This window comes from Pelmatolapia mariae, linkage group LG12 (genome assembly GCF_036321145.2).
Source record: "Pelmatolapia mariae isolate MD_Pm_ZW linkage group LG12, Pm_UMD_F_2, whole genome shotgun sequence".
NCBI lineage: Eukaryota > Metazoa > Chordata > Actinopteri > Cichliformes > Cichlidae > Pelmatolapia > Pelmatolapia mariae.
The window spans coordinates 27,281,694-27,294,946 of record NC_086237.1 but is presented as its reverse complement, the minus strand read 5'-3'; the positions used below and the strand labels follow the sequence as shown (position 1 = coordinate 27,294,946).

The following is a 13,253-nucleotide window of genomic DNA, read 5'->3' as shown; positions in this document are numbered from 1 at the left end:
TTAGAGATATTTTCATGTATTTCATATGACATGCATCACAGGATTTACTTTTCTGTTGCTGTGCCCTGCTGGATGTTCACATTAAAAATTCTGTTTGCAAGTTGAGATTGCTGAAAGTGCCAATAACATGAATTCCGGCTTACTACATAACCACGCACAGGTGGGTGAAAACTACGTATTCATACATGTGGCGGTTTTGCAAGCCAGGGCACATTCACAGGGACATTCCTACACACGTGTGAAAAATCAGCATAAGCCTTTCAGAGGCTATGAAGTAACATTTTAAATATGCCAGAAATGTAGACAAGTAGCCTTTGACAAATTGGGGAAATGTGGGCATGCATTAATTTTCTTGAATGCCTTTTAAGTGAGCTGAAAGCACCCAGCATTAATCTTTAATTACTCTGAACAGGAAGTGGGCTGGCAGTGGGCTTCAGGTGTTTTACAGCATCCAGGGATTCTGATACTGCTTGATCTGAGTGATCCCAACTTTATTCACACCTTTTCATCTTCAGATGGCCGAATTTTGAAGTTGAGGTGAGCGCTCCCCTGCAGGAGGAAGCTCACTAGTTCTCGCATATTTGCCCTTTGGGAGAGTCTTCCTCTGATACTGATATGAGGGAGGCTTCACCAACCTGCGCACTCATGGAATCCCAGTGATGACTCACTAACCTTCCTTGGTCTCGAGCATATTATCCTCTCCTCTCTTTGCCTGTTCCGACTTTTCACTCCTCCTCTTTCCCTTTAGTCAGAAAGCCTTTCCTTCTTTTTATTTTCAGTGAGTCACAAGTAAATCCGCGGATATAGATGCCCTGTGTGGGCAGATGGTGCCCCTTGTGCTCGACTGCTGTTATTGCAACTGCAAGCCTCATCCAGCCATCTTTAGAGACTATGAAAAAGAAAGCTCCCCCACATTGTCCTCATTTCCACTGAAATATGCTTCGCATGAATTGTCTGCAATATGAAGTTATGTTGTTCTTCTAGTGTGTCAATAAACCAGTTATTGCTTTCCAAGTTGAATCACATACCAATGCAGAGATTTAATTCCTTAAACAACATATCCTGATCCCTGGAGTGCTACGGCTTAGTGTTACATTATAAAATCCAGGCTATGTTGCATAAGCTTACAGAAGAACTTCATATAAAATGTCTCAAATTGGATTTTCTTTTGATTTTTCTTGAACTACTTATGACTTTCCCAGACTGTTTAAACAGCCCCTTGCACACAAAGCACATATATTTCCCATTCACTCAAAAAATGCACAGGCACACACCCATAATTAACACAGATGTGATCAGGATTTAATGTATGAAACAATGCATTACTTAATACTTCACACCCAATCCAGGCTCACTGGGTCAAGGGTCTTAAGTGAGGAAAGGGTGGAACCCTCCGAGTGGAAGAGGTGTGAGTGGCATCCTCCTATAAAGGAAACACATGGATGGTGCTGAAGAGGAAGCAAGTTTCTCCAGAGGGTAAAACAAAGGATATGGAGAGGAAGCCCAATTAATTATTGGAATGTGAGAGATCCATTTTCATTTTTCTTGAAGTCAGCAAGTATTTTAAACACAGCAGCTTTCTTTTATGTCTTTTATGCAGCGTTTTTCTTATTCCGTAAGTAATCATGCATACTACTCAAGGACAGAATAATGCCAGTGTTAATTAACATCAAACCTCCTACTTACATTTCGCAATGGGACCTTTAAAATTATGTAAAGTCTCATGCATCTATCTTTTTTTAATGGGTTCCCTCCAAACCTTTATTTCTCCTCTCACACTCCAACTCAAACGGACTGCAGCCTAAATTTTCCATCAGGTATAGGAGAGGATGCTGGATTAACAAGATGTCCAGAGTATTTTCCTGCCTCCTACCCTATAAATGTGCTGATAAGCTCAAGTCCCCTGTGACCCTGGGAAAAGTGGGCCAATGAGGACCGATATCAATGCAAATATTAACTCTGTCATGGGAACTGATGCAACTAGGCAATGGAAAAATAAAGAATTTAAGTGGGGGTTTTTTAGTGTTGGAGAGCTGTTTACTCCAATTTAACTATAAGGGAGGTTTTTCTTTAAAAGCCGGTGTTGATACACAAAGTGCAATGTCATACTCTGTGAATAACAAAATACAGTGCTGATTTCACAGGATCTCATTAGTGTTACTTTGAGCATTCTTTGAGACAATGTGTCTCTGGACCAGTATGTAATGAGGCTATTCTACAGCACTATAGTTGTGTAGTACATTTGTGTTACTGGCAATGTTCCCTCTAAGCTGCGCGCGTGCGCAATTGCGCACTGCTGGCACGGTCTCTGCGCACAGAAAAATCTAACCTGAATTGAAATTAAAATGAAAACTTTAACAATTCTGTTTTGCAGTGTTAGTCAGTAAGTGACTGGCTGCTCCCGTATGGGATTAGAACGATGCCACCTTATCCCATAGTCCAGCCAATAATGCGATTCACATTCGTATATACGCAGCTAATCAACGTCGTTGACAGGCTATGACAGCGTCCTTATGTGCCGATACCGGTGTTTTAGCTAGCAAAGCGGCGTGGCTGATGTGGAGTGAAGCCACGTTAATGACAACATGTACAACCATTGGAGATGTGAGGAGGACAGACGGAACAATTGACGGAAAAAGTGTGGACTTTATACCAGTTTTTAAATTGTGTTGATAGGCCACGTAAAACCAGAGTTATGATAAAAATATATGCAATGTTTGGTTTTCTTCCTGAATACTATCCTTGTTTATATTTACTGCGGGAAGAAACGGTAAAAACGGCGTTTTATAAGGAAAGCGCTTGAAAGCACACTCCGTCTGTGAGCAAAAACGAAACCAAAAAAAACCCCACCCTTTCCTATTGGTCGAAAAATGTACCATGTCGACCGATCAAAAAATGATATGGTAACATGGCATTTAGTTGTTTAGGAAGGGGGAAGTTGTAGGAGTGACGGCGGTGTTTTGAGATGTGAGAGATTTGCGACGTTTAGCGCAAATTTTGTGTAGTTAGTGTGTAGTGTAGTCAATAGTTTTGTTGTGTGTGTCAGAACAACGAGGCGACTACTGAATGTTACAGGTGTTACAGGAGTGATACATCTCCTGTTGTCAGGCCTGCAGGTATCAGGCTGTTGTTCTCCTTTATCTCGTAGTGGACAGAAATTATTTTTTGGAGTGGCACAAATAATTTGTGTGGCAAATTTGATGCAGAACACCTGATTGTTCTGTAAATAGTTTGAAATGTTTATTTTAAAAAACGCCTTGGCTGCATTTTTAGGTAAACAGCTGCAAAAAACTTTGTTGTTTGCATAACTCAGTTACTTTTTTGAAGTAGTAACTATATAATTAATTGCCCAACATTGGTCATTATATACTGTATTTTGCATACAGAGAGTTACAGGACCCTCTCCCAGACCACAGACTCATACTCATAATACAAGTCAGAGCTTTATAAAAAAAAAATAATAATAATATTAAAATAAAACAAAAAAGAAAGTTGTGTTTTCAAAATTGGAGTTCAAGTTATTTTTTTACTTCCAATAGTGTTAACATACTACACAGGTCATGAACAAGATTTTTTTAAATTTTCATTGTAAGTGGCTAAATCAGTTTATTAAAAGTAGTCTAACATAAATGCTGTGATTTGATTATTTTAATAAACCATGTAACTTGGATGGATTCGATGCTGGCATGACCACAGTGCACACGTCTGCTGTTGCTCACAGTGGTCCAAGTGTCCGCTCAGGGAGTTTGTGTGTTCGCTCAGACACATGAAAAAATTAGAGGGAACATTGGTTACTGGTCTTCCCACCTCTACAGAGTTCCTCATAGCTTACAGTTGCCATTCATGAAGAATTTATTTTGTACCATGAGTGAAGGGGCATTAATGATATAAAAGCAGTAAGCTACTTTCGCAGCACAGTGTGTGTTTCCAGGGTGTACACAGCTTTTCATCCAATGACACCTGAGATAGGCTCCACCCCTCCAACAACCATAAATTTGATGTGTGGTTAAGAATATGGATGGATGGACATTCAACTCCCAGCTCTGTTTAATGCAATTTTGCTTGAAGTACAAACTTTTTGCAGTAATATTCTACTGTGCGTGGTAGTTGACCTTATAGTGTTTGAAATGTCAATCAGTGCTACAAGACTTAAAAATAAGACTTCAATAAGTCACATTTCCAACTCCTTAATTTTAATATGGCAAAGTCGTGGTTAGCGTTAAAAATAAATCATGACGGTGTTAATGTTTGCTAAAACACGCTCATCTTGCATAACGTCAGTCCTGACCTGTGTTGACAAGTGTTACATTTCCGTTATTAAGGCAGTCTCTGCAGCTCTCATGGTGTAAAGTATCTGACACATTTTTAGATGTGTAGTTTTAACTCTCTGTGGTGTGGAATAAACTTTCAAAGTGATGATTTTAACTCTACTGGTGCTGAATGAACAATGCTGCACATTTCCAGCTGATTTTTGCTCTTATGTTACAATAAACAACAGATTGGCAGCCGGCTGCAGAATCAAGACTTCTGTGTCTGCATTTGGTACTTTTGCCTTTAAAGCCAAAAACGTGCATTTATGCTTGTGAAGGCTGCTCATCAGCATCAAATAGTCTATGTGATCTTTATGTGCTGAAAGAATGTGAGTGATTGCAAACTGTATGGTTAAAGGACTGGAAGACAAAAAGGGTTATCAGAGTCAGTGCAAATGAGGTGTCTGAACAATTGTGTGGTGTAGTTGTTGATGCCAAGCTAATATCAACATCCATTCTCCAGGAACCTTTTCAGCATGAAGACTTGAGGGCATCAGCTTCTCAGTAAGAACAAGGTCATTAGGTGTTTTCCCACGGTTGTAAAATTGCCCTCATTCTGTGCTATTGAGAAGGATCACGGTTTAATTTACATTTTCACGCTGCGAGAAATACTAAATACAAAAGTAATGATTCTGAGAACACATTCCCGGATAAATGAGAGATTTCTGGAAAGATCCTACAACATAATGCATTTTGTTTTATACTCACTGTTACATTACTCTAACTGCTAATATTCCTAGTGTTGGAGCTAGTTCAGAAGTACCTGTATGTTGCAATATTTTTACAAGCTTTTGCACACGTAGCGCTTACGTACAAGAAGCGATGCTGTCCTCAAAAGAAAAGCATACATGCGTTTGGCCTCATCCCATCATTCCTGGGGGTCATCTTCACATCTGAGAAGGGCATCCTGAGCACAGGCTGAGGGGAAGCACAAAGGAAGGGGATGTGTGTTTACTGTTGTGTTTTAGTGTGTGTGTGTGTTTTTGCCTGCAAAGCTCTTTAGTTCGCAATGCTGGGAACAGCTGCAAGCAGGACTTCCTGACCTGCACAGGAAACAAAATGGCGGAGAATGGGAGGCTTGGAACAATGCTGTGAAAGTCAGCCACCACCCAGGTTAGGGGGTGAGGTGCTTGTGAATCAGAAAGCTGAGAGGTGAACGGAGCACGTCCCTTCGCTGCTGCATAACCACGTGTTGGAACACCTATCGTCTAATAACCTTTGAAGAGAATTCAAAGATGTCTGTTTCCATGGTTTGTACAACATAAACACACAGACTGGAACCATTTTCCACCTCAGCCTTGACAAATCTTCAGTTAGAGATATTTTTAGGGGGAAAAAATAAAAACACCACAAATGTTTAAAACATAAAATTAAGTGTAAATGTAATTTTATTATATTACTAAAGTATCATTAAAACACGGGTAGTTAAAACCTTCATGCTTTAAAATTATTTTATGTTCAACATTACAGCACATTACAGTAAAGCTGCTCAGCAGTCAAACTAAGACCAAAATAATGAAACTGGTCCCACACACTTGCTAAAAATTTCCGTTTACTGTCGCTGAATGTCCGAGAATCCAGGCTATCTGCCAAAAAGACTTTTGTCATGAGCATTCTCACGTTTCAAAACTGATCAGAATAGCAAGGAAGGTGGAAGTTTACAGCCACGTACGTCTTTGTTTGCAGGATGTTTCACAGGCACTATATTTAGTGTCGTTGGGATATAACGATCTCCTTTGTGCCTGTTTTGTGTCTTTTGTGGATGACAAACCGGCTTTGACACTCTTCTGTGACTGTTCTCAAAAGACTGATATTAATAGCAACAGCAAACAAGTTGATGCACTTGAATGCTGAATTTGGAGCATCATTAGATATCTTTATTTCCAGCGGTGCATTACTAGGGCTGTACAGAGGAAGAGATGGAGGCAATACACGGTACAAGCTGGTGTACAGCTTAGAAAACTGAACTATTATGTAATGTAACACTAAATGCTACTCCACCAGGGAGTTCCATCCTTTATTCCTTTTCCAATTTAACCACCTACGGTCTCCCGATAAAGCCACAGAAAATAGAGGTGTGATAAAAGCAGGATTCACACATTTCGAACACGTACGTGTAACTTCAAAGACTCCATTCTTCAGAGGTATCAATGAGCTAACGCTTGCCAGTTATAAAAAAAGAATTTTACAGCAAAATATATTCTTTGATAGGCACTTTGATAGAATTTCTCAGTTGTTAAAGTTTGGGGACACTCTAAACTCGTGCATTTAGAGCTACTCTCCTGGGAGCCAGTGTTTCGAAAAAGAAATCCCTTATCATTTCTTCTCACTAAGTTCCTTTTTTAACCATTTTTTTTGGCTCTTTTCTTCCTCTTTTACCAAATTTAGAACAGTGTCAAAAGTCTGACAAGTGAATAGAGATATTTAACAATCAGATATCTGCACTGCTTTTTCGTCACCCATCAGATTTCTTTGTGAAGCAGCACAAAAGGCAGCGACACTGTCTGCCTTGGCTGAGAACCCATGGGATAAAAATTTTCAGGTGAGGAAATAGTTGTAGATATATATATTATCCTCTTATCACACTTTGCAGATGGCTTTTACATAAAGACACACAACTCTGGATACAGCTGAGCGCTCTTTAAATGACGGGCTTTCTGTTTGAAGATAGCCACAATTATTTCTACTTCCTTCAAAGTCAAATTCATTAATTTTTCAATTTAATTAGGCACCACAGCTGATTCCTATCAGTATAACTGACAACATCAGAAGACGTTCTTACTTTTAGTGTGTGATAATGACAATCTTCTAAGTTTATTTTTAAGAAAAAGTCCTCCCACAGCTTGGCTTTCATCCTTTAATCACAACTTAATAGAGAACCAGGGCCAGATGGCTGGACATCAAAAGATATAGTCACTCAGAACTAATTGTTGACCTAAATTTAGGTCATAATGTTCTCTTCCAACTTCAACTTGCATATAGTACTGTGCAAAAGTATTGAACCGCCACTAATATTTTTATGTTTTGTAGGAAAATGGGAAATAGGTACAGCAATTTACTGACGTGTATAAAAATACATAGAAACACAGTATACACAAAAAAGTCAAAGTTTGCTATGACCACTTTTATTCTTTAACACAACCTGAACTCTTTTAGGTAAACATTAAGTTTTTAGAAATAGTTCCCCAGGCTTCTCAAAGGACATCTAAAACTCTACTATGATCATTGTCATCTTAAGAAATGAAGCCACTGGCAATCAGATGGTATTGCATGGTGGATCAGAATCTGATGGTGCTTTTCTGCAGCAATTTTGACAAGATCCCCCACACCACTGGCTAGATTATGACCCCAAACCATGACAGAGCTCCCGCTGGTTTTTACAGGTTGCTGTAGACTCTCACTATTGTACCTCTCTCCTGACATCCTCCATACATATTGACAATGATTTGAACCAACAATTTCAACTGTTGATCATCAAAAAATTTCAAATTTGTACTCAACACTCCTGTTGCCACAGATTTTTACTCCAGTTCTTGTGTAATTTGGCATACCTCAGTATTTTCTCCCTGTTTTCCTTCCTTGAGAATGCCTTTTTGACAGCATTTTTTAAGGACACAGTGCACACACACACCAAGACATAGTTGGATTTTGCAAAAGAAATGGGAACAAATGATGGAATATTATGTTAAGCATAAAGATAAAGTACAAGTAATGTTGCTATCATAGTCAACAAATCTTTTCTGTACTAAACAATATCATCATCTTAGGATGTGCATTCATGTGTGTCTTCTTGGATAAAGAAACTATCGCAAGCAAAATATAACAAAAAGAAAAGTTATACTCTGTACAACCAAAAATGAAAGATTCAGAAAAAGCCCAAATAGTTAATTGTAAGTGCACAGCTTCTTTGTGGAGTTATCAGAAGAAACCTTTTTCCCATTCACACAGTAATTTTTTCCTTTGTTGTTACAAAAGAAGTGATTAATATGACTTTGAGAATTAAAGTAATCTAAAGCAGTAGCTCTCAAATTTCTAAAGACTCGTTCCCCCTTCAAAAGTATTTGCTATTTTCTGGGTTGTATATGGCTTTCATAGATGTGAAAATTAGTCAAAGAGTAGTAGTTCAAACCATTTCACTTGTTCCCCTAATCGAAAAGCCAGCCGTGTCCTTAAGGCAAAAGACACAATTGTCTAATTAGTCTCTTTTTCTACAATCATTTGGGAACGATCGAGTAGGTGGCTAAACGCGACAGCAGACCATTGTAATAAAGAAACTGTAAAAATGTCTCTGTTAGGAGTGGGAGTTGTATGTGTGATATCTGAATGAAATTATACTCAAAGAAAGGAAAAGAAAAAAAGTTCAAAAATGTCCCAAGTTTTCAGCCTCAGCATCTTCTGTTCTCCTCCTTTCACAAACTGTTCTAGCGGTTGAATCTTGGGTTGCCATGGAGACAGAATCACCCACATGTCTCATCATGAGGATGCTCTTATCGATGACAACACAGCTGTTTCCTCTATCCTTCACATTTGGTACGTTGCTCATCACTTTGCATATTCTGCACAATACTCAAATTAAAGGATCGTTTAGAGAACGACATCCTGCTCACACTAAAAACCTTACCCACTGGTGAGAACTGGCGCTTAGTAATGTTCACGGCTACAGCTGAATCAATACTTTTATAGGGAGCATAAATATAAGAAAATAGACATTACACGAGTCTACTGCTGGATCCAATACCTCGTTTTCTCTTCTCCACTTTGTGTTTTTTGAGATTGGAAATTCTCTCAAGCGTTTAATGCCCATCATTCTTACAAATATGGGCATTTCCATAACTGCTATTTAAAACAAGACTTTGAAAGAAGTAATCTCATATTAAACCATGTGAGTACACAGTATGACGCAGGTTATGGATATATACAAACACCTCCACAACTGCGTCTGACTACAGAAAGAGAGGAAATTGCAGTGCCCACTCACTGTTACTCCGCCTTGAAGTGAGCTCTCACTACTCAGTGTTCCAGCATTTGCAAAAATGAAGAGAGCACACGCTGAACTGCCAAGCTTTTACTACCGGATTTATTCAACATTTGCAACCTCTAACACTGACTGTGCACTGATAAACAGTGTAGTAGGACGGATTTAAAGCACTTCTCTCTGTTAGATTAGACTGCATTCATACATGATGTTTTAAGTTAAATCAAATCAGACAGTTAAAGATGAACTCTGTGGTGTTCTGCTGTGGAGCTCAGCATGGGTGCAGAGATGGAGCTCTGCTAATACTCTCAGTTAATGCATGCCTCAAATTCCCGACCACAGCATCACCTGAAAATATATAACAGATACCCAACAAACTGGAGAAGTCCGTGTACCAGCCCATGATGGCTGCATTAAAGTAGTGTCAGTGGGTGCTTTAAGGTCTGATTTAATGAAAAATCTCTCAGTCTGTCAGTCTCAGTTGCTACCATCTGGTACAGTCCACTTAAGTGTGAATGAAATGCCAATTTTCACAAATTGTTTGATGCTGACTGAACTAATATAAGCAATAATGATAAGGTAAGGACAGCCATTAGCAAAGTCTGTGATCGTAATCATGCTATTTCTGACCACTTAAGGTTATTATCAACTATGCTTTACATTTGTAATAATCTGTACTGAGCTAGTGTCGCATCTCAGGCACAGACAGCGATGTAAAAGTACTACAGAGTATTCTTTCATTTTCAAAGACCCCTCTGCACCTGTATGTACCAACTGCTGCTAATGTCCCCTTAATATAATCAAAATCCTCCTCAGAGACTGAAAGGGTTCATTTAAATTTAGACAAATTAATATTTCCACAAGCATTTCCCTTTTTGCACATAAACCCATTTTGCATTTGTGCTTTGTGCAGACAAATTTGAGGTAGAGAAAAACGAGCCAAAGTCAAAATTTCAGTAAGACGAATTTGTTAATACATCTTTTAAAAAGAAAAAAGTCCTGGATTTAGAAGGCTGAGTGCTGAGAGCAATATTTAGTAATAAACATGCTCAAATCTTGGGTAGACAAACACGTGTTGTTATGTTACAGCACCACTGACTCAGTTTTGTGCCTAAAAATAAAACATCTAACACTTCAGTACCAAAAAACAGAACTACTTCAGCCTAATAGGCCTTTGAATGTCCCAGTAAAAAACCTGTTTTTTTTTTTTAAAAACACACTTTTCCATGTTGCATGTAATGTGCAATAACATCCCTGAACAAATGACTCATTAAGTGGGACATAATAGATGTGCTAAAGGATAATAGTATGTTTATGGCATTTATAAAACATAATAATCTCCCAGTGAGTATGTTAAGATTTCCTTCATATCTTCCTAAAAGAGCATCTGACGGCACTAAAATAATGGTTGCACCAGTCTTGCAACAACAGTTACATTTGGACTATTCTAGCAAGCAAAAGCTATTGATAGAGTTAAATTTAGTGCCCTGTAAACTGTTTGCTTGCATTTGTAGCCACTTCATGTCATACTATTTTACAATTATTAATGTGCGCAATCAGTATTACAGGATTTCATGGAAATTGCAAAATACTACAGGAAAGAAAGCAGCTTGTTTGTGTTACTGGTGAATAATATAAACGTTTGAAATGGCTGAGTACTACAGAAAATTTATTGATGCTATAGAACTTGCTCTGCAGCTGCTGACTGTTTAGTGAGCAGCATGTGGGAATAAATACTGCACTTCCAAACAAAGCTGTGTCATTTCACATGCTGGAGATTTACATGATTCATGCTAAAATATCAACACAACACATAGTCAGTGCTCACACTCACTGTTGAAGCCTGAAGGATGGTGTTTGGGGCACAGAGGAAATGGAAAAGGCTAAAGCTGAGTCATGAGGAACACAAATCTGTCACATATTGCCACCTGGTGGTGCATAAATGTATTACCTCACTTAAGTAAACAATGAATTACTACAGCGTTTTCTATAAAAGAACAGCTCATATATGATGTATGTATTTTTATAATTCTGAAAATACATGATTATGAACACATTTAATTTAACAATTGTGCAGCCACTTTGAATTTAGATTTAAAAGACCATAATGTACAAACCCCACTTCCAAATAAATAGGGATGGTGTGTACAAATGTAAATAAAAAGAAAAAGCAAGGATTTGCAAACCTCATAACCCCACATTTTATTTACAATGGAGAATAGAAGAGATATCAAATGTTTAAACTGAGAAAATCTACTGTTTTAAGAAACTTGGCTCATTTTGAAATTAATGGACCAAATGTTCTCACCTAGTGATGATCTGGACTGCGGGCAGGTAAGTAACAAATTTCAGATTTTTATACATTTGAACACATAACCGTTTTCCAGTTGTCCTCAGTTCATTTTAAATGAGTTTTGGCCCAAAGAAGACAATTACTTTTTGCATCAGTGTTCATGTATGGCTTCTTCAGCTTTTACTGGCATTTGTGGAAGGCACAGGGAACTGTGTCCACAGAGTGTGATTTCATGCAGTGTTCCCGAATCCATGCAGTGATTTCCATGGCAGAATCATGCCTGTTTTTCATGCACTGCTGCTGGAACAACCATCCAGTATTGATTTTCTGTCTTGTCTCTTGTCTCCACATTCACTGAAATTTTTGATATTATGTACTTTAGATGATGAGATCTGTGCAAAGCCTGTGCAATTCTATGCTGAGGATGATAATTCTGTCCCAGTTTGCAGATTTTTTTGTTTTGCTTCATTTGCAAGAAGGTGAACCAATGCTCATCTTTGCTTCTGAGAAAAAAAATCTTTTTGGTACCCAGTTATGTTACTGACTTGTTATGAATAAAATATGTGTTTCATAAATTTGCAAATTACTGTATTCATTTTTTATTTGTAGGGTCTTTACCTTATAATATAAAGTACCTTGATGGTGATTTGTCTCCCTGTACGGTAAGTAAAATTGAATTGAACTGAATTTGCATTTTATACAGCATCCCATTTGGGATTGTAATCTGTGTACAATTAAAGGTATTGCATGCGCTGCATTTTCTACCTTTCATTAGTTTCAGTATGCAAAAAGAATATTGTTATTCTCATACAGTACGTTGCAAAAGTCTCGAGCCGAATAATTCAATAAAAAAAAGTCAAAAACAACACCTAACACAAGAGATGAACCATTTTGTGCCCACAAATAACACAAACACGTTTTATCTTTAGGTACTTCAGGGCCTGAAAACACAGAATTTGTTCCTATTTTCTTTGTTTAACCTATGAAAAATACCAAAGATAACTGTATTTGTATACTGTGTTTTTGCGTCAATAATTATGAACACAGAAAAGTACCATCTGGGAAGTGTGTAATTGTCACCAGCTTCATTTCTCAGCATAACATTAACCCCAAACACACTCCCAATGTGGTAAAAGCATACCTAGATAGAAAAACACACAATTGAGCACTGTCAGTCATGGATTGTCCTCCTCTCATATATCAAAATTATTGAACCATTGTTGCATCATCAAAACATCAACAAGCCAACATCCAAAGAAGAGCATTGGATGTCCTTCAAGAAGGCTAGAAAACTATTCCTGAAGACTTTATAAAGAAATGCCAAAAAAAAAATGTTTGGGCTTTGTGAAAGAATAAAGGTGGTCAAACCAAATATTGACTGTAAAGCTTTTTAGAATTGTACAAACTTAAAGTTATATGCATGCATGTTTGCACGTATTTTCAATTTTCCTAGCAAAATATAAATAAATGAGAGGTGGCTTGACACTTTTGCACAGTAGTGATTTAATGGTCTTCTTGACAAAATTGAGGAGTCTGTTCCTGTCCTGCTACATTTGCAGAGAAGCATGGTTATCTAACACATTATACTGCGTTAGATAACCATGCAAATTAGATTACAGTTTTTTTAGTGCTTTAGGGTACAGAATCAAAAAATAATAAGACTAAAATTTTTCAA

General features: G+C 37.8%; 1 protein-coding gene across 1 annotated transcript in view; it reads right to left on the bottom strand.

Moving 5' to 3' along the window:
• Nucleotides 1-1,345: 1,345 nt before the first annotated feature.
• elac1 (elaC ribonuclease Z 1) overlaps nt 1,346-13,253 on the bottom strand; it is a 33,450-nt gene continuing 21,542 nt past the window's right edge. The window contains exons 6-7 of the mRNA XM_063490584.1: nt 5,125-5,228; nt 1,346-1,423 (exon numbers count right to left, since the gene is read on the bottom strand). Of these exons, the coding sequence (XP_063346654.1) occupies nt 5,198-5,228 (31 nt within the window). The 3' untranslated portion in view covers nt 1,346-1,423; nt 5,125-5,197. The remainder of the gene's footprint in view (nt 1,424-5,124; nt 5,229-13,253) is intronic.